The following is a 25,802-nucleotide window of genomic DNA, read 5'->3' as shown; positions in this document are numbered from 1 at the left end:
TTGTCAGCGCTCAGCATCCAAAACACAAAAACGCCCTCAGCTGTGTTTTTGTCGCTCTCAGATGAAAACAATGACATAAAGACTATAGCTGAAAATAGTTCAACTTTTTGAACACCGCTTCGCTCGTCAATGTCACTTCTTACTCACCGACCAATCAAAATCAAGACGGGGCGGGACTTACAATTTCAACTTTGTCAACAACAATGGCGGAGGAGAAGCTAATCGTTCTGTTTATTCGAGAGTACAATTTCCAGGTGTAGTACTTCTGCTAATGTCAGGACACGATTCCTTTCCATTGTTGTTATGTTTTATTTGTTAAATTTCCTTAAATAAAAGCAAATATCAAACATACAGAGCAATTTAAAACAGACTTAACGGTCACTAGCAAGGGAAGCGGAAGTGTCGCCAGCTTTTGTTACCTAGCAACAGGAAGCGCCGGTGAGAAGCGCTCTGAAATTGAGGTCGCGTGCGCTGCTAACGCAAAAAATGGAAGAAAGAGGACATTACACTGTATTTTTTATGTCTTTAATAGTGAAACGAATATCCAGCTGGTTGGAAACATGTTCAAATTTATTTATACAGAACATTAAACTGTCTATATCACAATTGTGTTTTTATTTCTCAGCAGCTTATCAATTTATCATAATTGCATTTTACTGCACTTGACTGACTTTTATTTGAAAACACCTGTCCTGAAGCCATTATTTTTCCGTATATTTAAATCTAAATTGAATGATGTAGGGTATGCAGCATTTTGAAAAGGTGCTTTGTTTATACTGTAGGTCTTCAGATAAATAAGAGACACAGATTATGCTTTTTATGTGTAAGCTTTAATTTCATGAATAAAAAAACAACAGTACAATACACAATTATGCCACCTTTTAATAAATAACAATTTTCCCCTTCAGAAATCTCTTATTTGTTTATGCATCACATTTTACAAGCTCTCAATGAAAGAGACAAAGGAGGATAACTTCTCCCTCGACATGAACGGTGCACATGGACCACACACAAAAAAATAACACACTTGCTGCTCGACCCTGATCTCCCCTCTTCACTCCTATTTTTACATTTTACATTAAAATCTCTGGAAAAACAGCTCCTGCACAGTCTTTTCTCTTACTGGGGGAAATGTGTGTACAAGGGACGCACAGACTCATGGGAAATGGAGGTATAAGAGGTTAAACATCAGTGGTTTGGCTGATTGTAATAGCTGAGATATCCAGCAGAGGGCGTTCCTGAGGTGTCTGCTGGTTGATGTGAGCTCTTGCTCTCGTCAGGTTGAGGATCTCTGAGTGACCACGTTAACAAACCACAGCACATAAAATAAATAACAGACATCGTCCACAGGCCAGTGAGCACATTAAACCTTTCTCTTATTATTTTTGAGAATCCTTTGCTGCCTCTAAACTAATTTATTTTCTTATTAATTGCACTTGAAACAAGAATTGTCCATTTGGCAGCTTCTTTAAGGTACATCAAGAATCATCTTTTTCTTCGTGAATAAACATATTAAATAGTACATCTTATGGAAATGTTAAACAAGCAACACACATGTTCTCATCCGAATCATACAGATATCCACTCTGTTTTTAACACAAAATTAACACTTTATCATTTAACTTATTTAAATGTTCAGTTAAAGGACTCAACTGTCAGACAGTTGTTTATTTTCCCAAGTGCTTCTTCATGTGTTTGATTGTCTCTAGGCTCCAGTTCCTCCAGTGTAAGTGCCACTCTTTGTAAAAAATCAACTTCGGTCAGAGACAGCTTAAACTGTTGTGTCTATTTATGAAATTCTAACAATGCAAACAGGCAAACTGTCCGCCTACCAGCACCTCTAAGCTCAGACATGAACTCTTTTTAGTTTGATATGTTCAGGAGTATTACTTCACAAGTTAGCCTAGCTGTTTTCCACCTGCTTCATTATTTATGCTAAACTATGCTAAGCTAACTGTGTCATGGCTCTAGCTAAATTTTTAGCATACAGAAATGAGCAATCACTCTGTTTGGAGCAATCTGTGTTAGCAGGATCAATCCATCTCAACATCCTGTTAATGTGATAAATTAAGGAGAACTTTTAAAAGGTTTTATGTTCTCAGCAATATTTTTATCCCTTAGTCAAATGTGCAATGTTTGTTTTCTTGGTAATTTTCTTCCCTGATGTTATCTTTCATGAAACCTTTGTCCTAAAAATTTGCAGGCAATACATTTTTTTTACTTTGACTAGATATATTCCACAGATTTTTACAATTTAATTAGAAATTGCAGGGTGCCGGTTGAGCTCAGCGGTTAAACTCTATGTGGCGGCCCCGGGCTCGACTCCCACCCTCGGCCCTTTGTCGCGTGTCGTCCCCACTCTCTCCTCCCCTGTTTCCGACACTATCTGCTGTCCTCTCTCTCAATAAAAACAAAAAACATCTTTAATCTGCAACCAAAACATCCTTTCTCCTCTGCTCTTTTGCAATTCAGTCTTTGAATATAACCCTCCTCAATTTCTTACAGTGTTAATGAACATATGTCCCCAGGACAACATATAATGACCCCCAACTTATCTAACACCAAAATGTCAGCCTGTTTCTTTAATGAGCTTCTTTAATCATTTTCGGTGATTTCTTTTTAAATTAAGTCATAAATAAACGTAAGTTATTTGATCCCCTTAGAGAAGACTTAAGTAACCCAGCCTTCACTGCACCGAGGAAGTGCCTGTCTGTCGCCCCCAGTGTTGTCTGACGCCATTAGCACACCTGGCGAGGAATGAGGAGCAGATCTCTGATCAGCACCGACTGCTGCCTCACTCTTCATCTCTGTCACCGGGCGGAGAGCCGGGCCCCTGTCACCCACTGTCACAACATGATCCGCCCCGAGACCAGAGGGGGAAATCCTGTGCCCGTCTGGTCACTTTGTGCTTCCTGTTCCTATCGTGACACTGCCTCGTCTGTTTACCTACAGCAGGTGTGTGGAGACGTTCTGATTGACCCACTTTTTACACGTCTGCAGCACTGATGCTCTGCTGCTACTGTACGGGGAAGAGATGCAGAATGAGGGAGTCTTATACAAAATTTAGATGTTTCAGAGCCACAGTGAAGATTTGACTCTTGTCGTCACCTTCTCTTGTGCAGTGGGTTTCTGTTTGTGTTTGTTTGTGTGTTTAAAGCTGTCACGCTTCCCTCTGCCAATACTGTTTTCCGGTTACGTCGTTGTCGCGGCTCATATTGATCTGGGGCTTTATCTGTGTGTGGTGACAGGAGCGTTTTCACATCGACTGATTGGAGCACGGGGCTGGAGGGGCCTTTGTTATAATGAGGCCTTTATTACTCTATCAAAGCAAGCAATGTCCATCTGGCCTTGTTTACACCTGCTGCTAAGATGCACAAATGTTTCCTATCTGTCTATAAATGTCCTTAAAGCTATTGCAAAAGGAGAGGTAGAGCACTGCCTTGAAACTGGGTAAAATTGGTGCGACTGCTACTGCTATGTCTTCATATTTTAGGACCATCTTCAGCAGTTTCCCAGAATTAGGAAAGTGAGATACCGAGTATCACTAGTTTTTGAATATCCTATTATGGCGCAGCTCAAAACAGCTTTTTCTCATACTTGATGGTGCCCTCGTCATGCATCTTTCCGTCCTTAGATCCAGAGGGCTGTGTCTGACAAATCCAGTAACTTTTTCAAAACCTACAGTCGGACATTTACTCCCACTTTGGGCTGTGATTGTCCAGCTGTGCAGAGGTGAGAGAAGACCCAGGTTTCTAACTCCTTTACTCTGAAAATGTGTGCTGGATTTCCATATTTAAAGAGCCAGTATTTCACTCCAGTGTCTCTCTTACTTTCAGAGGGAGGGTAGCAATGCACTCTGGGTGTTGTAGGAATGTAGAATGGGCGAAACCAGGAGCTGTTTGTACAACTTTCTCCACAGCTATGGCGCCAATTTCAAATACTATTGCTTCTATTGATTACAGAGAACACCAGCTTTGACTGACAGCGGCTTTTTCCAGGGAAGAATCGCTCCGATATCGATAATCCTGCTTTCTATGACAATATGCACTTTTTCTACGCGCCTTTCAGTTTGGCTGTTTGAAACAAGCTTAACCGCTTAATCATTGCATGTCTAATCAAGCTATATGATTACTTTTTCTCTTCTTTTCTCGTCTGTTTGCAGAGTTTGCCTTATTCATGAATGTGTGTGGATTATCAGCTACTGAAATGTTTTTGTTTTGTCACATTCGACGGCCTTTTGATGGTAATTGTCTCTGTGTTTTGGGCATGAAGTGCTAATCACTGCAGGTTATTATGAAATGTTAAATTTGATCCCAAATAAAAAATGCATGAGGAACTTTAAAGATACGAGCTCTCCTGTTGCTGCTGAGTAATTCCATTCCTAAGTTTCCCCTTAGATTGTCTCCAGGTGTAATGACTTGCTATTTCTGCACACAAGCACACACACACACACACACACACCGACACACAGAAAAGATTGTCCTAGCTGGATTGACTTAGATTACCGGTCGTACTTCAGAACATGTGCTCGCTAAGCCCTCTTAACCTCCTGACATTAGTTAACTCAGACAACTCTGGCCTTGGCAGAATCCGCCTGTAACGCGCCTCTGTGGCCACCGGTGGGCGCTGCGCTGCACATTTTGGGCCTGATTGACAAGAGGAAAGTGTGTGAAATATAATTTCTGCTCAGAATGATGAGGGGAAATGAACGTGAGCATATTGTGGGAGTATGTGTGAAGGGCTGAGGGTGAGAAGGACGAGACAGAGCGAGAACAAGATGGAGCAGAAGAGACACACAGAGTGTTTGATGCAGAAAGAAGAGACAAGCCCTTCAGGCGTCTGTCACCAAGCAGATATGCAGATCATTTTTTCACCCCCAAATCTCCAGATGCTTCTGAGGCTAAAGTCACAGGTCTGTTTGTCTGCGTGGTGTTTATGTGACTGTAGGGCAGCGTCCCAGTCACTTCCACTTGTGTTCAACAAGAAGTTTGACAGCAACCTTGAAAGTTCCTCCTGAATCGTTCGACACTTTGAGAGGAGACTTTATAAACTGTGTGGACGGATGCTGCTGTGTGTCCCTGGTATTTGTCCTGCCCTGACTGGACAGGTGGAGTTGGGAAGACTCTGGGAGAGACTGTGGCGACTGGTGATGTATGAGGTCATATGCATGAGGTCATCAGTGGGTGTAAAAGCCATAGTAGTCTGCGTCACTGTTGCTGTCCTTCTCGCAGACGTCTCCACTGCGGGGCGGCGGGGAGTTTTCAGTGCTGGACGTGTAGGGCGACACCCTCCTCTTCTTGTTGTCCCCCACGCCGCCCTCAAACAGGCCCGAGTCTGCTGAGGCTGCAGATTTCACCGAGGGAGGCTCGAGCCAGGGGTCCTCCACCACATGCACTGTCTCTTTAGGTTTTTCCTGCAGCAGCGGCGTCTGCATGGGCTCCAGGAGCGGGGGAGGGTGCAGCCTGGGGTTGCCAGGTGACGTGGAAGAAGATGAGGAGGAAGAGGAGGATGATATGGGTCTAAACCAGCCCAGACTGGGGCCGTGCTTACTCGGGTGGCTGAGGTACTGAGGGGTGGGCCGGCTGGTGGTCCAGCCGGCTGAGGTGGCTCCTGATACAGACACACTTGTAGAAGCGAAAGGATGGTCGGGGTAGTAGGTGAGGGCGTGGTGAGCGGATGTCTGCAGTGGGAAAGGCTTGTAGAAACTGTTTCCGGAGAAGTCGCCCTCATACGAGGAGGGGAAGTCCAGGCGGTTGGGGGCCACACCCTGCTGAGGCGGCAGGTACCAGTGGCTGTGAGGACCGGGACTGGAGGTGGGGTCTTTGCGCTGCTGGCCCATGCTGAAGCGGCCCTGAGGCAGGGGGCTCATGTACTGCTCTGAGAAGTAGCCCTGCGGGTAGCAGCTCCCCGTTAGCAGCTGCTGGCTCTCTGTAGGGGAGGGGGTGAGGCGGTCTGAGTCTGGAGGAGCGTACAGCCTAGGCAGGGGGAGGAGGAGGAGGAGGAGGAGGGGGAGGAGGAGGAGGGGAAGAGAAGAGTGTGAGAAGAGAAAAAAAAGAAGGTGTTATTTCCTGAGCAAACCTCAAACTATCTATCAAACATCTCACAGCCCCTCACACCCTCTCACTGCAGCATGCTCGAGCTGCACAGTTATTTCATCTATTCCAATATTCGAATAAGAGCACTCAGGACATTTAAACACACGCAATGATCCTGTCGCACTATTTATAGTGAGCGTATGCACGATTCAAATAAAGACGTGCTAGTTCTCCTCTTTAAAGGAGACGATTCACTACTTTTTTCTTTCTACAAACACAGTTTTTATAAAGATTACTTACGTGTCGTAACTGTCGCGGAAACCTTTAGCGAAGGGGTTATGGTCTATTTTCAGCTGAGTGATCTGTGAGGGGAAGAAGAGGAGGGCAGTGAGAGAATGTAGGCAAAGACGGAGCGAGCAAACACGCAAGAGAAACAAGAGAGCAGACAGAGAGGAGGTCACTGACTAATTATTAATGAGGATAATGTGCAATTTATTTTCCTGCTGCAGCTGGAAAAACATTGGCACAAAAACACACACACATATATATATATTTATACACACTGTGATGGAATAAACATACAAACAGTGTGAGTGTAAATTACTTTGGAAAAATGTTCCACAATGAGCAGCTGTTAAATTTAATCTGTATAGCACAAATACTCGTGACGTCTGAGCTACTGTACTCAGGTCAGCTGAGGTGATGTGACTCTTCGTTGAACTCTGCGACTGTACACTAACCCGTGCTCACACTTATAGTAGATAGTAGGAATGTAAATTAGCGTGTGTGAATTTTTGATGCTTGCATGCATAAACCAAGGCCTCTATCGGAAACATGGCTCCGACATGAATCATTGACGTCTAGACCCCATTAAGACGGTGTTAGAGAAGTTAGAAGAGGTGCTGTTATGATTGACGGCCTCATTGTGCAGGGTTACACTAAGTAAGAGTGTAAGTGACAGAAAATAAAGTAACAGATCTCTTCTTGTAAGAAAACTACAGAAGCGAGACATGTTATAATGTTTTTAGCTTCTTCTCAGGCTTTTTTAAAGTAAGAAAAGAAAGACATTTTACACTTTATGTCATGTTTCACCCGGTGATATATTTCTTTACTTGTCCTGATAGATGTGACTTACATCTGCGTTCTGATAAGCAGTGACAGCGATGAACTGGGTCTCCGGGAAGATGAAGGTCTGAGCTTTGGCCGAGAGGAAGGGGTCCTCAGAGCCGTCCTCTTTAACCTCCACGATGTGAAGGCGAGGCTGGTACTTGTGGAGCGACTGCAGCACGATCATCTGGAGAGGATGCACGAGCCGGTTATTTATTTCTCTAAGACATTATGAGGAATCTCTTGACTTTATCTGAATGAGCACTGAGAGGAAGTGTGTGGGCAGAGAGACAACAGCAATATATCTTAAAAATAGTCTTTGATGACGAAGAAAAGAGGAAGTGAAAACAAAGCTGAAGTGACTTTAACCTGCATTCTTTCTAATGGCCTGCAGGGGGCGACTACTGGCTGCAACAGGCAGTTGGATAGCACAGAAATCTACTACTTGGTTTATTACCTCTGCAAACATGCACACTTGGTCTCAGACACTAGTTTAAAGTCTTCTTCAATACAGCCTGATGTTTATTTTGTCAGTTTTGGTGCCATTTACAGTGAGATATACAATAAAGCAGGGCATGCTTTAGGGCAGTAGTTCCCAACCTTTTCTCCTTGGAGGCCCCCCTCTTGTATCTAAGAAAGGCTGAGCCCCCCAGCCAGCACACATGTACACCAAAACAATAAAGTGATTCATTCGAAATCTTCATTGGCAAAAATTAACACCAATCAGCCGATAGTTCGCAGTGACGTGGCCCACAAAGTAGCTGCTATATTTGAATGAGGAACCAGAAGAAAAAAAGTTTAATAGTAGACTTTTGATTAACAAGTAAGTACTTTTTAAATGATTTTATTTAACGTGCAAATTTCATCTTGACATTCTCAGTGCAGACAAAGCCTCGAGTACCCCCAGCGATCTTGATGAACTTTTACTTTTACAGACAGTCTGCTGAGTCGACTGCTCGTTTTCTTGTGGCTTCACTTTATTTAAAGACTGTTTTTAACTAGCAACAATCATATTTTATTAGAAGACTTGTTGCTGCTACTTTTATGCCCCCTGATTGACTACGCTGATGTTTTATATATGCATGCACCTTCAACGCCTCCACTCTCTGGATACTGTATACCATGGAGCATTGAGGTTCAGTACAAATCTTAAGGCCCTAACTCATCATTGCTCCATGTGTGCTCCAGTTGGCTGGCCTGCATCGTCCACCCAAAGACTAAATCAGTAGTGTGTCCTTATTTATCAGCAATTCTTAACTTGCTTCCCTCTCACTGAAGAATTAGTTTTTTGCCTTTTATGCCTTCACTGACAGAGACAGGAAAGTGGGCAGCGTTGGAATGAGGGGGAGAGAAAGGGAGCATGACGTGCACCAAGGGGCCGAGGGTGGGAGTTGAACCCAGGGCCGCCGCATCGAGGGCTGTAGCCTGTCTATATGATTTAACCGCTGAGCTAAAGCAGCACCCCGTGAAATTTAACTCATCTGAAAAATGCTGGAAGTTTCACTCTTTGTTCTGTGACCCATTCACTAGACTTTTTTGTTGCTATCTGACCCCTAAGTGCGTCTTGAAAAGGGGTTTTAGGTTTGCTGCTCCTGCAGGATTTGGGTCTCGGGGAGCTGATCTCTTTAAATCTTGTTAAAAGTAGATTGAAGGCGTTGGAGGAAGATGCATCAGGCTGCAGAAGCTTTGACTTATGACTTTCTGCTATGTGACCCAGGATATGTTGTGTTTGTTATGTGTTTGTTTAAATGTGCTGCTGCTGTCTTGCCCAGTACACTCTTGTCAAAGAGATTTCTAATCTCAATGAGGCCTTTATGCTTAAATTAAATAATAATAAAAACCTCAAAATTCGTCTTTTACACAGTTTATGTTTGCAGTTAGATTGTATGCATCTAAGAACACTGTTACACTGTGACAAGTTTAATTCTCATTACAAAGCCATGGTTTCAGCCTTCTAAAAATGTCAATTAGATGGTTGATAATAAATAAACAATAAACTACAGACATGCTCAGATGGAAGTATTTCAAGGTAGAAAGCAGAGGTGACTGTACCTGTGCCACATTGTTGGTGCTGCCCTTGTTGTTGGTGAGCTTGAGTTTGCTGAAAGACACTTCTTGTCTCATCCAGTGCGCTCCTGTGTTTGGAGAGTCGGGGTGCATGTACATCCTGTTCCCTGCAGAAGAACTCAGCATGAGCGCTATTCAGAGCACTTTGAAAATATCTTCTATCATGTGTAGCACAGCACTAAAACCAGGACGATTTACACGTTGGTCACTTAAACAAGCATTCATTTAATGTCAGCCATGTCTGCAAACCTAATACCCCAAAGTGAGCCACATTTATTGAATTACTGTCTTTGTGTATTTGTTATTTTATCAGTGAAAACAAGAGATAAGGCGAGTCAAGACTAATTCAGCTTTTAACTGCCTTTTGCCCTTTTTTTTTTGCAGCTCAATCTCAGACTTCGTTGTAAAAAAAACACCACAGAAAACTGAAGATGCAATCTGAGCAGCTGTGGATGATGGGGATGTTCCTCGCTGCCAATATTTGTCAAAATCAGAAAAAAATCACTTTAATGTCATCATTCAGTTTGAGATGTTGGAGGACGAGAAGCTACTTAAACAAAAAACACTTTTCCATCATATTTTACCAAAAATAAATCAATAAATCAGCCACTAATTTCTGCTAATAGGGAAGATATTGTTTTCATTCAGTCTCCGAGCTGTGATTTTTCACAGCGTCACCACAGTGACCTGATAACCTTCTATGACAACACCACACAAATGAACTATTAAATCTTATTGTGTTAAGTTGTTTCACCACAGTTTACCACAACTGTAGCACCAGCTGTCACCTTTCCACAACACCTGGCACATGTGTGACAACACCTTACACTCTGTAACATTTATATATCTGTGGTTACAGTATCATCAGTCGCACACAAAATGTCGTCTTGGTTCAGTTGCTTTGTTGTTGTTTAAGGTGTGAACAGGAAGAAATGATTGAACGGAAGAAAAAGCAAAACATGGGTGTAAAGTAAAGTTAGAGAGTAAATCGATTATCCAGATTTGTTATTAAGCACCATAATAACATGTAATCCAGTGTCGATCATATATGTCCATTAACCCAAACTGATGTCTCTGGGGAGGAGCATGAATGAGGTGCATTTTGTCACCATTTGAGCAGTTAAAGGGATTTTAGTTTTAAATAAAGGTTTAAATGTTACTTCTGGGCACCACACCTGCTGGGCCCAACCAGCTCAGGCCTTGTACTAAACAAAATATGAGCAATCATACACACATTTCCTGCACAGTTACTGATGGAGAAAAAGTGATCAGTGCCCTAAAATAAATGATGATATTCCCAAAGACCATGTTGTCCCTTCAAAATAAAGTTCCAAGAGGCTTTGAGGGAATCGCTGTGCTATAAAAACCACGTATCACCAACATCTAAACTTATCTTCAGCTTAAAACACGACCTCAGTTTTTAAATTCATTATTATGTTTTTCCAAACTCCAGTTAGCTTAAAAAGGGTTTATATAGTTCAAGAAAATCACCAAAGTTTGCCTGATTTGATCTGCAGTTTTATATTGGCGACATCAAGGAAAACTGACAAATTATTATTTAATTTGTCCAACAGAAATACTACAGTTACACCTATCCAACACCTACATACATAAATATCCCCCCGTCATATACAGAAAGGTTTGAGGTTTCTTTGTACGTTTTAAAAATATGAGAGAACCTGGCAAATAAATCCACACAAATGGATATGCTAAAACGTATTACTGCAAAGAGACTGAAGTTAATATCAGATTAAAAACCTACAGCAAAACAATGCAGTATGTCCAAACAGATGTTGTTTGATAAAGCTGGGGAAAGACTAACATAAGAGAGGTTCTTAAAGTCCACCGTTAAGTTGCAGCCAATAAAGCTGTTGGGAAATATCTCACCCTAAATGTCCACTTCCTGATATTGTTTACTCAGTCTCTGCAGAACGTCCTGTGAGGCTTCTGAACGCAACAAAAGCAATATCAAAATGTCCACAGAAACCTCCTCTCATATCACTTGTGCATCATGATGCACATTTTGGTTTCCCTACTGTAGGCATGTAGGTTTGCTACAACTCTGCTCAACAAAACCACTTCCTCATGATCTCCCATGTTGCATGAGCTGAGCTGAAGACCTGCGTGTCTCCGGCTAATTGAGCAGGTTCAGGCTCAGCTGCCGATCATATTCTTTGCAACTGGAAAAATGCAACTACGTCTTTTTTTTTTCATCATTTGTGGGTAAGTGTCTGATTTAAGAAGTGTCTGATGTTTGGTTGAAGTATTCTGTGAAAGATTGAGGAATAACATTTGCTATTTTGCACGTTTGCAGGTCCAAATATCAGGAACAGGTGACTTTAAAACATACTGAACTGTAGTAAAGTGCATGCTCAGCTTATATCACTTTAATTAAAGCAACACTAAATGAAAGCAGGAGAAAAAGACCAGCACATTTTTAATTCTTACATCATTAAATTAAGTAAAAGAAGCTTTATCACAGTGAAAAACAAACTTTAAAGTCTGAAAATCTAATTAAACTTAAAGAACCAAAAGTCAAAGTACTTATTATGCATCACTTTTACCTTTTACTTTGACATTACTGTAGTAAAAGTGGGGCTGATTGTAATTCATTTATATTCCTGGCAAGTTTTATCTACTATAAAACAATATACATTTTGTTATTTGTATTTCTTATTAATAATTTGAATCTGCAAAATGATTAAAGCTTTAAAGACAATATTTTCCTCTGAGTTAGATTAAAGTATAAGAATAAAGTTGCATCAACTGAAAATAAAAAAAGTACTGACCCTTTGTAGTAAATGCTATTTATATCTTCTCTTTAATCTTTCTCTTTATATTATAGCTGCATTTTATAAAGTCACATATTTCACATATTAAAAACAAAGACACAAAATCTATTTTGGTTATTGAAAGAAAATAAGTCACATGAAGTGTTTTAAAGTCATTTAAAAACCTGCTGTAAGACTCTTCACTTTTTTTTAACGTATATTTGAATGTAAACTGTGTAATAAGAAACGTTTTCAGTCATAAAGACAAAAGAATAAATTATAAATCGATTACTTTGTGTTTTATTAAGCGTTATGATTTAATTGTACCTGGCATGTTGCCCTCTGCTTTCCCACACTGGACCCACTTGCCGCCCTGGTACCGCCAGTGGTGCTGGTCAGCCAGAACCACGTCCACGTAGACGTTATAGTGGGCGGTTGGATCCAGAAGGCTGATGTTGAAGCTCAGGAAGGGGAACATCCTCCTGGATAAACACAAGAGGAAAATCATGGTTCGTGATTCTGATGATTCATATTATTCATATTATTTAGCAACATTTAAAGCTAAAATTTGCATGATCTGACATCGCAGTGAAAATTATTAAATGCTTCAAATCTCTAGAATCTAAAACAACCTCAGCTAAATATGCTGCAAGTCAACAACCATAAGAGTTAATGAAAGTATCCCAAAAGTAGGAAAAACAATCAGACATGTGTTTGGTTAAAGTTTGCACAAAACTTTCTGATCAACAAACACACAATGTAGCAAAAGTCAGAGGCCTTAGCTTTCTGTTGCAAGAGAAAAAAATCCCTCGCTGCTTCAGCGAGGGATTTTATTATTATCAATTTGGACAGGATTGTGCAAACAACTATTTGGTGCATTACTTCAAATGCAGTACAACTGATTTAAATAAACTAAAATGTACTGAAATAAGCTAAAAATGTGACTGGATTCGAAACAGATCAGGGCAATATTTACCTTCAAGGTTTGATGGTTTCTGACCAGTTAAAAACCAGGTTTAAATATCTCTATTTTCTTGCATTTTCTACTTACTTTGCAGATACCAGTGCTAGCAGAAGAAATGCTCAAAGTATTTCTTTATTTATAACTACCACCAGGAGGATGTGACCCACTGAGATTCTGCAGTATTATTCAGGTATTATTGTTGGATACGGGGAAAGAAAATAAGAAGGATGAATGAAATCGATTTGGCACAAATGTTGTCAAAGGAAAGGAGATGTGCAATAACGTCATGACTACAACATGACTAATAAACCATTGAGCTTTAATTGTATCTGTAAACTGATATTAAAAAATGAAGCCGTATCACTAAATGTCACTGAAGGTATTTAAAGTGCTCTTAAAGGACATGAACGTGTGGAAGTAAGGTAGGGATGTGTTTCCTGTTTGAACCTTGAAGCCTCACTTTGCTCCAGCAGCTGAAGAATCGAGAGTAATGGACGAGAAGTGGAGGCGGAGTCTGACGGGTGGGGGCATGTGTGTCTAAGTGAATTTTTAATGCTGCTGTTAATAAAAGATGGCCCAGAAGCTGCCCCTGATTGCTCGAGCTTTACATGTTAAACTTATTTTGACGTCAGAGGGCTTCAGTGAGACGGGGTAACCGGGAGGTCAGGGCGTCCCCGGGCACCACGGCCCAGGGAAGGAGAAGGAGAGGCTGGGTTTAACCAAGAGGAAAAGACGCACAGATACGGGACATGGACACCAAACACACAAAACCACACAACATGTTAGACAGTGTGCGGAGGCATGTTCATGTATACACTATACTTTCAGAGTTCTTGTTATGTTGATGGAGAAGCACTTAGTGCCTCAGAATGAGCAAAGCAACAATAAGCACATCAACAGAAACATGTTAAAACATAAACAACACATGTTTTCTTGCTCATTCTTTTATATATTTGTCACCTTGTTTTGACGGTTTTTCCCACAAAAGCTGTAGAAAAACAATAGTTCAACATTTTGGAATAGGCCGGGCTTACCCTTGCATGTCGGTATGCTAAACATGCAGCTACAGCTAGAAGACGGTTAGCTTAGCTAGCATAAACACTGTAAGAAGGTAGCCAAGGTCTACAGGCATACTAGCGGCTCTAAGTGCTTGTACACATAGGTGCTTTGAGCTAAATGCTAATGTATCATACCAACATCCTCACAATGAAAATGCTGACATGCTAATGTTTAACAGGTATAATGTTTACCATGTACTACTTTAGTTTAGCATGCTAGCAAGCTAAGATTTGCTTATCAGTATTAAAAACAAAGTAAGTGAGAGTTCCCTGAACTTCAACACTACAATTGTAACATGAAAGTTTGACCTCTCTACCTGAATGCCATCATGACCTCATCACATCGAAATGTGGTCAATGTTCATTTGCCATGAAAATTATTTGTTAAATGCTGATTTTATCCAGGTGAAAATGTACTCATTACAATTGACACTCATGTGCGAACATTGAAACATTAGACAGTGTCCACTTAATTTTTAATTACTCACAACTTGATTTCTCTGTTGAAAAACGTGTTGAAAAAGTATGACACATGTTGCATAAGATTTCTCAGTAAAAGAGTGAAAAGTGCATAATCTTATTATTGTAGGTAACTGCTACTGAGGCTGACAGGAATCTAATTAAACACATGTTTGGTCCACCAAACTGTAGGATATATTAAAATTTTGCTAAAGTGTTAGCATTCGATGAAACGTAGGTAGATCAGTTAAATGAATAGGATTGATCCTCTGGGAAACAATGAATTTCTGTTCTAAATCTTACAGCAATCAATGAAATATTTGTTGAGATGTTCACAAAAAGCTGTCGGCCTCACAGTGCTAAAGGGACATTTTTTTGGACCACCAAAGTGTGTAGGATTTAACCTCTGAGGACCAAGAATATTGGGTATAAAAATCCAAGAGTTTTAGAGATATTTGACATCAGACCAAACCAATCGAGGCAGAACAAGCAGACTGAATTTAATAGAACAATACGCCTAGCATCAACCTGGTCTGTACATCTAAAGCTCAACTGCTTACACATTATATGTTGTTTGTTTAGTCATACAAAAATTGAAGTCTAGACAGAACAAGCACTGGTCTAAGGGGGAGTTATCTGCTCACTCACAACCAGGCTAGCTGTTTCCTCATGTTTCCAGTCTTTATGCTAAGCTAAGCTAATCGTCTCCTGGATTTGGCTTATATCTAATGTACAGAGTGGTTTTAATCTTTTTATTTAACTCTCTGAAAGAAACCAAATAAGCAAATGTAATATAAAATACATCCACGGTGTCTCAAATTGACCACTGATTGAGGACGTGTTGTGTCTGAATCTGCCCTGCACGTTGGGTCAATATGGGGTCATGAGTTTGTAGTTGGTGTAAATAAAATCAGGGCAACATGTTTGACATTTGGCCCAGCTGTTTGAAACCTGAGGCTATGGAGTATTTGTAATGAGCAATGGGCGACCGTCACCGCCCTCCACCTCTGTGTCAATAATAAAAAAACACACCCTGTTCAGAGTTTACAGCACAATATGTGATTTTACATTTAAGTTAAGAGATTGAAGCCTTGCCTGCAAAAGCGATTACTGTTTTCGTTAGAGTGTAAAGCTACTGTAAAATTAGTCACTGTAAGAGTGCACAAGACACAACACAGAAAAGACTTCCTTTTCAGAAACGCCCTCTTCTTTCTTTTCTAAAAAACTCTTTGGTGTGGGCGGAAAAGAGAGATCAGATCTGTAAATACAAAAGAACAAAGAGCTCTCGGCTAACAACAAGAGTTCAGCTTCAGATAATTCAGTTAAACGTGTCCAGAAAAGAAGAATCTTCCGTGTTGTTCTGTTTAGGTAAACTACAAAACCTGTTATCTCATTTAAATTCAGCATCTCCCCCCCGAAGCAGTTTGGTCATTTAGCGGTGTTAGAACAAGTGAGGTGTGTAAAGAGACAACGTGGTCGAGGCTACTGTTAGCAGGCTGCTGGGACTCCTGCAGGGCCCGTCATGTTGATGAGGGTTTAAGGTGCGTGTTGCCTCGATGTGTGTACATGAATGGGTTTAAACATGCTGGTTTCATAAAGTTAGCTTTGACACAAATCAGTTGTCACATGCGGTTATAACTGAGCTGTTTATTCTTTATTCCTTCAAGAGGCCATGATGACAGTTCTCTAAGGATGGGTATCAAACTACATACATTCATGTCGCACCAAAACGCAACGAGACAAGACAATCAAGTTTAGAACGTTGACATTTAAAAAAAACCTTGTAAACATCTCCATGTGGTGTTCTTCATGTGCTACAAGACATATCAGGGACAACATCAGCAGTAATCTCCATGGCTGGGCCTGTCTGCTTTTAAACTGCAGTGTACCAAGGACAGGCTGAACAACACGTTTTCAGATCGGCAGGTTTGAGACCTCACAAACCTAAGGAGCCAATCCCGTTAATGGACGGGGTGAGGCTATGCAGATCATTTTGTGTAACCTATGGCAACCACTTCAGCGATGCGCGAGCCAGCTGTAACCATCATCGACATTTTTGCAAACTCACTACTGACTACTAACATTAACGTTACTACTACTAATGACTACTTTTCAAGCTAGCTAAGTTTCAACCAGATGCTACTAAACGATGGCAGAGACGTGTTTTGTTTTTGTGACGGAGGGGGCGGTTGGAAATGTGCATAGTGGGCGGGGACTGTGCAGATTTAGGAATTTTTAATGGCGAGACGGAGGAGATGCCTCGGGAGGATTTTGTTCAAGGTAATTAATTAAATTTTGCAGAAAACAATTTCAAACACAATTTATTATTTCAAGCAGAGAATTTTATATGTCTTAAAACACGACTGGAGCTGCTCTTTAACGTCCAACCAATGTCTTGTTTGCTTAGTTTCTGATTTAAATACAACATTTACTAATTAAAGATCCATATTTTCTAGGTAACATTTTTATACGGCTCTTTATTTAGACAAGTTCAAAAGCATTTTGCTGTTAACTTCTTTATTATTTTCTTACTTTCAACAAATCCCATGAAGAGACCAAAACAAACGAGGGATATATTCTTCTCACAAGTGTTGTGTGCGATATTATGAACAGGACACTGTATCGTTGGAAAGTTCGCAGGTTCGCATTTTGGCTAACATGTCTGCTATTTTCTTTAAGTTTTCTTGACATGTTGTAAATAAATATTGTGTGTATTATGTTGAGTTTAGACCCTTTCTCTCACAGGAAATGGTTTTATATTGACGCAATGACTCGTACACCATCCTGCTGCCTACATAGAAATTGCTTCTAAATGGATATTAATCCGCAGCTAAAAGTAGTCCCCAACGATGCCCTATTTACTCCTGTTATAGTAATGTTTGTAAATGAATGTACTAACTCATATGTTAGCACTGCTATATATGACAAACGTCATCTCTATGCTTTCATTTTGGTTTATTGAATTTAAAAACTAATATATTATTAATTCTGTCTTTGATTGACGGGTCTTTATGCTTGTGAACTGAACACACACACACACACACACACACACACACACACACACACACACACACCTCTTACCCTTGAGCGGTAAGACAAAACCCTGCCATGAGCGGTCCCAGTTGGGTCTTTCTGGCTACACAGCGAGTCCAGTTTAACAATCAATCATAGTTCTGGGTGAAACTGAATCGTGGCCTCAGCCTGCAGAGAACAGGTGAAAGGGCTCTTCTTCCATCGCAGCGTTTAATACAAGTGAAAACAGAAACTTGGCTGTTCAGCGTATGAATGGATCCACCCTCCTACACTGTGAGAGTGATGTGGAAAGTAGATACTTTTGCTCCAGTGATATAAGCACCGGCTAAAAGACACTTCATGTACTGAAGTAGAAGAACAAATACTTTGAGTTTTCAGACGCCATTTTTGTTACATCTGTTGCATGTTATACACACTGATGGATACAGCAAGGAACTGTCCTTTCTTTGTATTACTGTTCTTTCCATTAAGGTAGAAATCTGGTCTATATACTTGATAAAATGATGGACGACATGACAGCTCCCAAAAGTGAAGGCAAAACATCTCTATCGCCCCCTGATGGGACATGAGTCAAACTATAAAATCAAAATACACATCAAATACTGATTTATGCCCAAGTGTGACAAGTTTACTTTTAATTAGTTATTTGATGCTCTAAAAAGGGGGTGTGGCCTCATGATGGACAGCTCTGTTGACAAATGGGGCTCCTGCAGCGTTCTGTTCCCGAGTAGCCGAGTAGAGGAGGGATGTGGAGAGGAGACGTAACTAACACTAACACTACAGTCATTGAACTTTCCATCAGCGTGAATATCTGCTTCAGACCGACACAAGAAGCTGTTCTGCTGCAGACTGAGCCCACCTGAGGGCTCCAACACGGCAAGGACACAAGGTGAAGGTGTGTTTTGGGTGGAGGGGATGTCGATACTGCAACTCCACCTGCCGATCTCTACTGCACACACGAATGCATTCAAACTTAAGTAACTTGCTTTAGAGTCTGTTCTGATAATTTAAGGAGCATAAAGTACAGATATTTGTTTTATATGTAGGAGGTAAAAGCAAAAAGTGAAAGTCTAACTTCTAACCTCTGAGTGATATTGTCGATTCACTGATACTGGAGGCTTTTATAGGAAATCAGAACTTGACAAAGGGGGAAACCATAGAAAACACAACACAGAGGGGTATTTGCATGCGGGGGCGGCACAGAGTTCAGAGAGAAGCTTAAAAGCACAAACACGCAAGTGTGGACGCATCTTCGGTGTAGCGCAACCATGGTTGTGAAGCGTACAGTAGCTCTTCTGCTTTCTGACACACGTAGGATTATATTTTTGCTTAAATGTTTAAAACCACAAAGAAAACATCTCTGTGCTGCCGAAGAGTGATGCACGTACGTAACCCAATGTGTTGATGAGAAAGGAAGGACCCAGGGACACCAGGCGGACAAAGGAGTGCGCCTTACATCTGTCCTGGTCCTGTCCTGTGCATGTAATTAATTATCTAACGAGAAATCTCATCATGCTTCCTTTTAAAGGTATAACAAACAAGTCACTGTGAAACTTTGCAAATGAAACTGTAAAAATAAAAGCTTCTCTTGGTCTGCTTTCAGTGAAATGGCTCAGCTTGGTGCTGCAGCTCTATCTGCTAGCTGATAGTCTGGTTTGCTTTTGTAGGTCATGTAAGTGTATTTATTTATTTATCTTATTTGTAAGGGGATCATGAACAGTATTAAACATAAATGTTGCCATTTGATGCATTGCAAGAGAGTTGGTTTAAAGCTATTTTCATCTGCAGCCACTTGGCAGGTCACAATTCAAACACATGGTTACAACATTATTAGAAGAATCAGTGTTGAACAGTAAAAGCTTAGTTTTCCCAAACTTACCAGAAATCACTCTTAAAACAACTATTTTTCAGTGCCAGTTCATTGAAATCTATATCGACAGTTTGGGGCCGGTAATACAAATAAAATGAGCTGAAGAAAAAAGAGAGGAGGACTTTATAGTAGGACCACATGAAGGAGGAGGCCTCTAGGTCTTCTCAGTCAAACATAAACTATTATTATAACAAGGCAGAAAAAGATAAAGGTATGAGACCCTGTTACACACACATGGACTTGTATGTTTCAACAGTAGAGGGAATCAAACCTGCAGCTCTCCATCTACCTGACAGACTCCCTAACCAACCTGCCACTGTGCCACTCTGATTCACCAGAAACTTGACGGTAATGACAGTGGGCTGCCCGGCGCTCCCTCAGCCTCATCCAGGTGTATACGTACGCACATGAACACTCATAACTGCCTTCTTTCTCCTTTCAGACAAATCACCGCAGAAACAGATGAGTGTAGTGAACCAGCCAGTAATACAGAGACAGTACGGCTGGTGGTGACATTTAAGAGAATCAAAATAAACTGTGTGGATGTTGGAGAGAGAGGAAGAGGAGGGGGAGGTTAGGTTTGGGTAGACGGAGGGGAAACCGCGGGGGGGAAACGGAGGTTAGAGAAAGGGAAAAGGAAAGAGCAGAGGGTGGAGAGAAGGGAGGGAGGGTGGGAGGGGTGGAGGGTTTGTCCTGGGGATGCACGGCAGCAGCTCGAGAGGGGAAGAGGAGCTGGATATTCACCAGGGAGAGGACTTTTCCGCATGAGCGCAGCGGCTGATTCATCCGGACAGGAGTTCAGGTCCAGTTTTTGTCACCGAGCGTGCGCCTGATCATCTGTGACGATAACATGCCAGTCTACAGCTGCTGCCGGACACAAGCGCTCCAACACGGACACTCCTGCTTCTCTATCCACTAGATGCAGAGGAATTCAGTGACCAGATGCGTTGAAATTTCAATGTTATAGTGCAGCATGTCATCTGATAAGGCCGGTGTTCCCTCATCAATATAAACTCTGATTAAAACACCAGAAACAACAGGGTCTTACACTTATCTATGACACCCCAAGGCCATTTATTCCACAGTTAAAGACATACAGCTTAAAAGAAGATCAGAAATATGTTTTATTCTCACAAAAAAGGCTCAGTGATTTTCTAAAACAGTTGGGCACTGTATTTTTATTGCAAGAGCTACTCAAAAAAGAATAATGCTTTTTCCAGGGACTATTTTCTGAGGTGGATGAATCAACACTGGGGCTTTAGAGAGTGTTTGGGGCAGCAGGGTGGTGTGTGTGGGTTTCAGTCAAAAGAAACAGTATGTGTGTTAAAGGTAATGAAGGTAAATGTCAGCCAGTGCAACAGTGTGCTGCACGGATGTGCATTACGGCAAAGAAAAAGAAGTCATACTAGGCTTTTGATGCACACAATACTTCTCAGCAGGTATCTTAATATAATTTGTTAATAAAAAGAAACTAAAAATGTGAGAAAACAAGCTTCATATTTGGTCTCTGACTGACCACAAAAGAAATGAGAAGCATATTTTCTGTCCTCTTGACCTCAGTGTTTCTAAAAGCCCTCATGAAAACCAAAATAAGAGAGACACCGGTCAAAAAATACGATCACTAAGGCCAGCTTGGGTCGTCCTGCGGGTCAAAACGTGCAGTTATGCAAAGGGGTTATTCTACAGGGCAAGATAAGGCACTTAAATAACTATATGAAGATATTGGCACTAGAAGTTTCTGCGAAAAGCTGCATATGCACATAAACAGCTGAACAGGAAGTGACAAGTCATAGCGTCAAAACCTTGAAATAGTCCCACTTCTGCTTTCAGACACACACAGAGAAAGACAGAATCGAATCACAAGGCTTCCAAACATTCCTTAAAACGACAACTTGTGACGTTTGCAAGAACAAATAACCGCCTTACTTTGGTTTTTGACGTTAATATTATTTATCATTTCTGCTTTATTGAAATGAAGGCTGCCAGGTTCAAGAGAGCAGACGCCCACATTAATTTCCTTGGTGATGTTAAGTGAGAATTTCAAAATAAGACAAACCTACCCTGGAAAGAAACTTTAATTTAATGAGTCAGAATCTAAGAGATGTTTATCTTTGTAAGCTGTAACTTGCAGCAGCCCACAGAAAATAGAGGTGATGTGATAGAGATAAAGGAGCTACTATGCGCTGTGCAAGACCTGATGCAACTTTTCTTTTAATAAACGTGCAAACTTCCCCATGATTATACTCCGAAAACGGCATCTTCATTCTGCGATAAAGGAACTCGATCTTCAGCTATGACACTTTGCAGTATTCATTCTTTGGAGCAAAATGATTCAAAGGATTGTTTCCTCCGACATCAGACTGATTCATGTCACAGTTTGGACTCAGTGGAGCAGAGAGAGCAGATGAGCATGAATCCTCTCAGTCTGAAGTGGAGCTCTGCTTTAATTCCCTGAAAGGTGTTTGTGTTTAGAACTTACTCAGTCCTATCTCCTTCCTAGAACAAATGCACGGTTCTGAATGGTCAAGCAGAACCTCATGAGCACGATTTGCAACTCTTTATTTGTCTTTAATCTCAAAGAATACGTTTCAAATGTTGATTTATGTTTGGCACATTTCGGGTTGATGATATTCCGGTAACTTTTACGTCTTAACTCTAAAGAAATCTGCTAAAATTTTTGAGTTATTTCTGTAAAAAGTCCCCACAATGAAGCTGCTTCTTGGAAACGATGGTAGGGAAAAGTTTGTCCTCTTGACTCATATCTCAAGCGAGCACACGCCAGGTGTGGGATCAGTAGTTCGGTCAAACAAATTATTGAGGGAAAAAAAATTCACTTTCTCTTTTCAATTTTAGTCACTTGATTCTTTTTTTACTGCATCAGAAAACCCCATTATTTTGCATATAAAAAGCCTCATTGTCTAATCATTTTTATCTCTTGGACAGCTGAAAATGATGCCATGTTTATATCGATGTCTTGCTTTGTGCAGTCTTCATCAACTTTGCCACAAAGCAGGATGCAAACTGCGACCACAGGGTCTGAGAAGGCACCAACTACTGCGGTGATCTGAATTTAGCTCATGAGAAGTGCAGATGAATTCGCCTCCCTCTGCTGCAGGCCCTGAAAATGTCTCGAGATTTCAAAGCCCAGGTGTGGTACACGAGCAAAACTTCTGAGAGATCTGTCAGGCTGTACAGCAGGCAGGCGTCTGTGCAGGCTGAAGAGAGAAAAAAAAGAGAATCTAGTCTTTTACTTCCTGAACTTCAAAGGTGCCTCACCTCCTCAGTGTGGCCATCTAAAGGCTCAGGGGTGTTTGACCCTCTCTTACTTTCCTCTACACTTTCTTTCTCCTGTAGATACTAGGGTTTTGATTAACAATGCAGACCCTCTCTAAAAAAAAACCCCAGTAAAATTAATGTGGAAGCCTGAACCCAAGATGAAATTTTAAGCAGGATTTCACCTCTGATATTGAGAAAAGCACTTTTTTCGGTGCAGCTCTTCTGCACAACTTCTCCAGATTTTTGCAGGAGTTTTAGTTGGTTTGAAAAAGTCATCATCTCGTTTGTTTCTGCATGTGAGCGAGGATGTGCTTAAACGTTTCCAGCGCCACCGTTTCTAATGTTCATAATATGAGGTTTGTGGTTTTTGCACAAGATGAAAATTTGCTTTTTGTCTCATGGGGAAGGATAACACCTCCGCACTCATGTCGCTGAACCTGCTGTTATCGCGGGTTGTATTAATATGTGCAGAAAAGTGTAGCAAGTGTGCTTGCATTGCTTTGCTTTGGCAAGTGAAAATACATTTGAAAAAAACCTTTATATTTTAATTGTTACATAACATCATCTGACAGCTGCACATAAATGTGTGTGTATAGAGAGCGATGTGCCAGGACTAAGTATGGAAAATGACAGTAGTCACACACACACACGCACACACACTTCATCATATCGCAAAGAGAATTAAACAACCTGAAACTTCTGATTTCACCCAAACTTACTCACAAAACCTACACCCGGAAAAATAAATCCAATAAATGTAATTTCTGCAATAATTATCCTCCATATTCCATGTGACTAATATTGCTGACGTGATGCACAGAGAGGAGAGCGTTTAGCTACATTTTGGTTCAAGTTTAAAAGTGCAAAAGAAGAAGAAAGTATCTGAAGAGACTTTCCTCAACCAGCTTTTCTGACTTACAAACATTCAAGAGTCACTCTGGCACTCTGTGCACCTGGCACATGTTGCAGTCAACCACAGAGTATTGTTAATGCAGGTCAAAGGGGGATATGTAGCAGGAATGTAACCTGCAGCTTGCCAATTGAAAGTGAGAATCCGCCTCATTTAAAAACAAAAAACAAGAACAAAGAGATTCTTATTTTAGATTGTTTCTAATTTTAAATGGAAGTCACGCTGATTAAATAAACAAGTCCAGCCTCAGCTGAGTGAAGGGACATATATCAGTGTCCTATTATGTGACAGCGCACTTGTTTTCTGCACCGATCCGCGCCATGAGAACCTCATGGCCTGAAACCTTCTGTCAAACACAAGAGTCGCGTATTAGAGGATTAATCCTCATCGACGTGACTGCGTCTTAATGCTCGCTGACCCATCAGAGGGGCCGGCAGCGCCGTCTCTCCCCCTCACCGCTCAGGAGACACACAAACACTTTACATGTTGTTTTTTTTATCTCAATTTCAGAGTCATCGTTTCTGCTGCAGCCGCACACACGAGATGTCGCGCTGAGGTTTAATTATCAAAAGTTTATATCGACTCATCACCTAAGTGCTTTCAGTCTGAGCGGATCTGAGACATCTTAAACGGTTTGATTTGCCACTGATTCTATTTTATACAGCAGCAAAACAAAGAAAATGAGCGTGTTTTACAGATTTCTGACTGCAGTAAAAGAAATAGTTTCACGAAGAGTAATTTAGCGGAAAGATCAATGAGTACATTTCATTGATTGCCCTCCTTTTGGGGTTAAATTCCTGCTGCGTTGACTGAAGGCACCCCTCAGACTGTGGAGGTCAAACAGAGGTGTCAAAATGTTTTCCAGCAACTCAGCCTGCAAATGATATTTTGCCCTACTTCATAATTTCTCCGGCTCGTAGACAAATTTTACCCAAAGCGAAATGTGATTTTGTCCCAATTTTACGACAAGAAATAAAAGTCAAGTGTGAAAGCACATGATGCAATTCACGGGAGACAAATTACTTTGTAAAATGATTATTTGTTTAATTTAAAAAATGAATTAATTCTATATACCTACTCTAAGTATCTATACGTGTTTGTTTTAGCTTTTCATGCTCGAATTATGACTCAGTTGTGACCAATTTTACTCAAAAGCAGCAGCGTGCAAAAACGACTGATTTTACGCTGCACTTCTGCCTGGTTCAGAGGTCATTGTCATCATTCTTACAACCAAAAGCCAAAGCTGCCAACACCTCCGTCACCACCTTACCAGTGATGTGGTGCTGAAGTCTGCAAAGTCCGACGAGAAAAGGTATAACTTAACGTCCATGAAAGCAGCATGACGAGGCGTTAAAGTGTCATTTAGTTCTCAGACAAACTCGTCTAAGTTTATTTAATATGGGAAGTTACTGTGGTGTTGTGGTGGCTGCTCATCATTAATAGAAAACTGCTACTGGGTAAAGTATAAGGTGTGTACAGCGAAAAGGACAGCGCGTAATTCCGTGCGTAATTTGCAGTTTGTATCAGCTTTTCTCGGCTTAAATGTGCACGCAACAAAACGGGTTCTCATCCCATGCAGTCAAATACAGACGCAATTTAACTTGCTTATTATTTCGTGTCGAAAAACAAAGCAGTTCGAGTTGTCTGCCAGTCTTACCTCCCCTGTTTGGTGATGATCATCTCGGTTTGGAACTTGTGGAACTTGGCCCACAGCGGGTAGTTATTGAGCAGAGCCTGCGTCTTCCCGCACACCTGTAGCCCAGGTAGAGGGTAGAGAGGCGGCCGCTGGTAGCCGTGCTGAAAGCCCGCTGGGTAACTCTCCGGGGAGGGAGAAAACAAGTCTTTCCCGGGTGTTGGAAACCCATCTCCTGCCGCCTGGATGTAAGCCTGCCCGGCTCCGCTTCTCGGCGGAGAGCGCACGCCGCCGTAGGGGCAGCTGCTGAGGGTCTGTGCGTAAAACCTGCCGGGCTGCGCTCCGTACCCTCCCACCGCCTGGTCCGAGTGGTACGGCAGAGTCAGAGCTTCCTGCCCGCTCTGAACAGAGTCCGGATAGTAAAACCTCGCGTCCTGAATCCCCATTTTGAAGTCGGTTAGATCCTTGCCGCCTCGGTGCAGGTGACTGCTGATGTCGGTGTTCTTTCCGAAAGTTTGCGTTTCAGTCCCATTCAACATGCTGAGGTAGAGGTTGCCACCTATGCCGCCCATTTGCAGCCCCGCTCCCGGTCTGTGCGTAATGTCATAAGTCTCCGCTC

The 25,802-nt window shown here is 41.4% G+C and overlaps 1 protein-coding gene across 1 annotated transcript; it reads right to left on the bottom strand.

Moving 5' to 3' along the window:
• Nucleotides 1-808: 808 nt before the first annotated feature.
• tbx21 (T-box transcription factor 21) lies at nucleotides 809-25,802 on the bottom strand. The gene is made up of 6 exons (XM_069664972.1): nucleotides 25,208-25,802; nucleotides 12,308-12,462; nucleotides 9,195-9,316; nucleotides 7,171-7,329; nucleotides 6,336-6,397; nucleotides 809-5,975 (listed from the first exon to the last, which is right to left on the bottom strand). The coding sequence occupies exons 1-6, from the start codon at nucleotides 25,753-25,755 to the stop codon at nucleotides 5,177-5,179; spliced, it is 1,845 nt and encodes a 614-aa protein (XP_069521073.1). The 5' UTR covers nucleotides 25,756-25,802; the 3' UTR covers nucleotides 809-5,176.

The sequence above is a fragment of the Semicossyphus pulcher genome, unplaced genomic scaffold (genome assembly GCF_022749685.1).
Source record: "Semicossyphus pulcher isolate SPU_LCO1_2020_fin unplaced genomic scaffold, fSemPul1.0.p SCAF_16, whole genome shotgun sequence".
In the NCBI taxonomy this organism is placed as follows: domain Eukaryota; kingdom Metazoa; phylum Chordata; class Actinopteri; order Labriformes; family Labridae; genus Semicossyphus; species Semicossyphus pulcher.
Note: the sequence above shows the minus strand (reverse complement) of the source record. Positions and strands in the feature narration are given on the sequence as shown.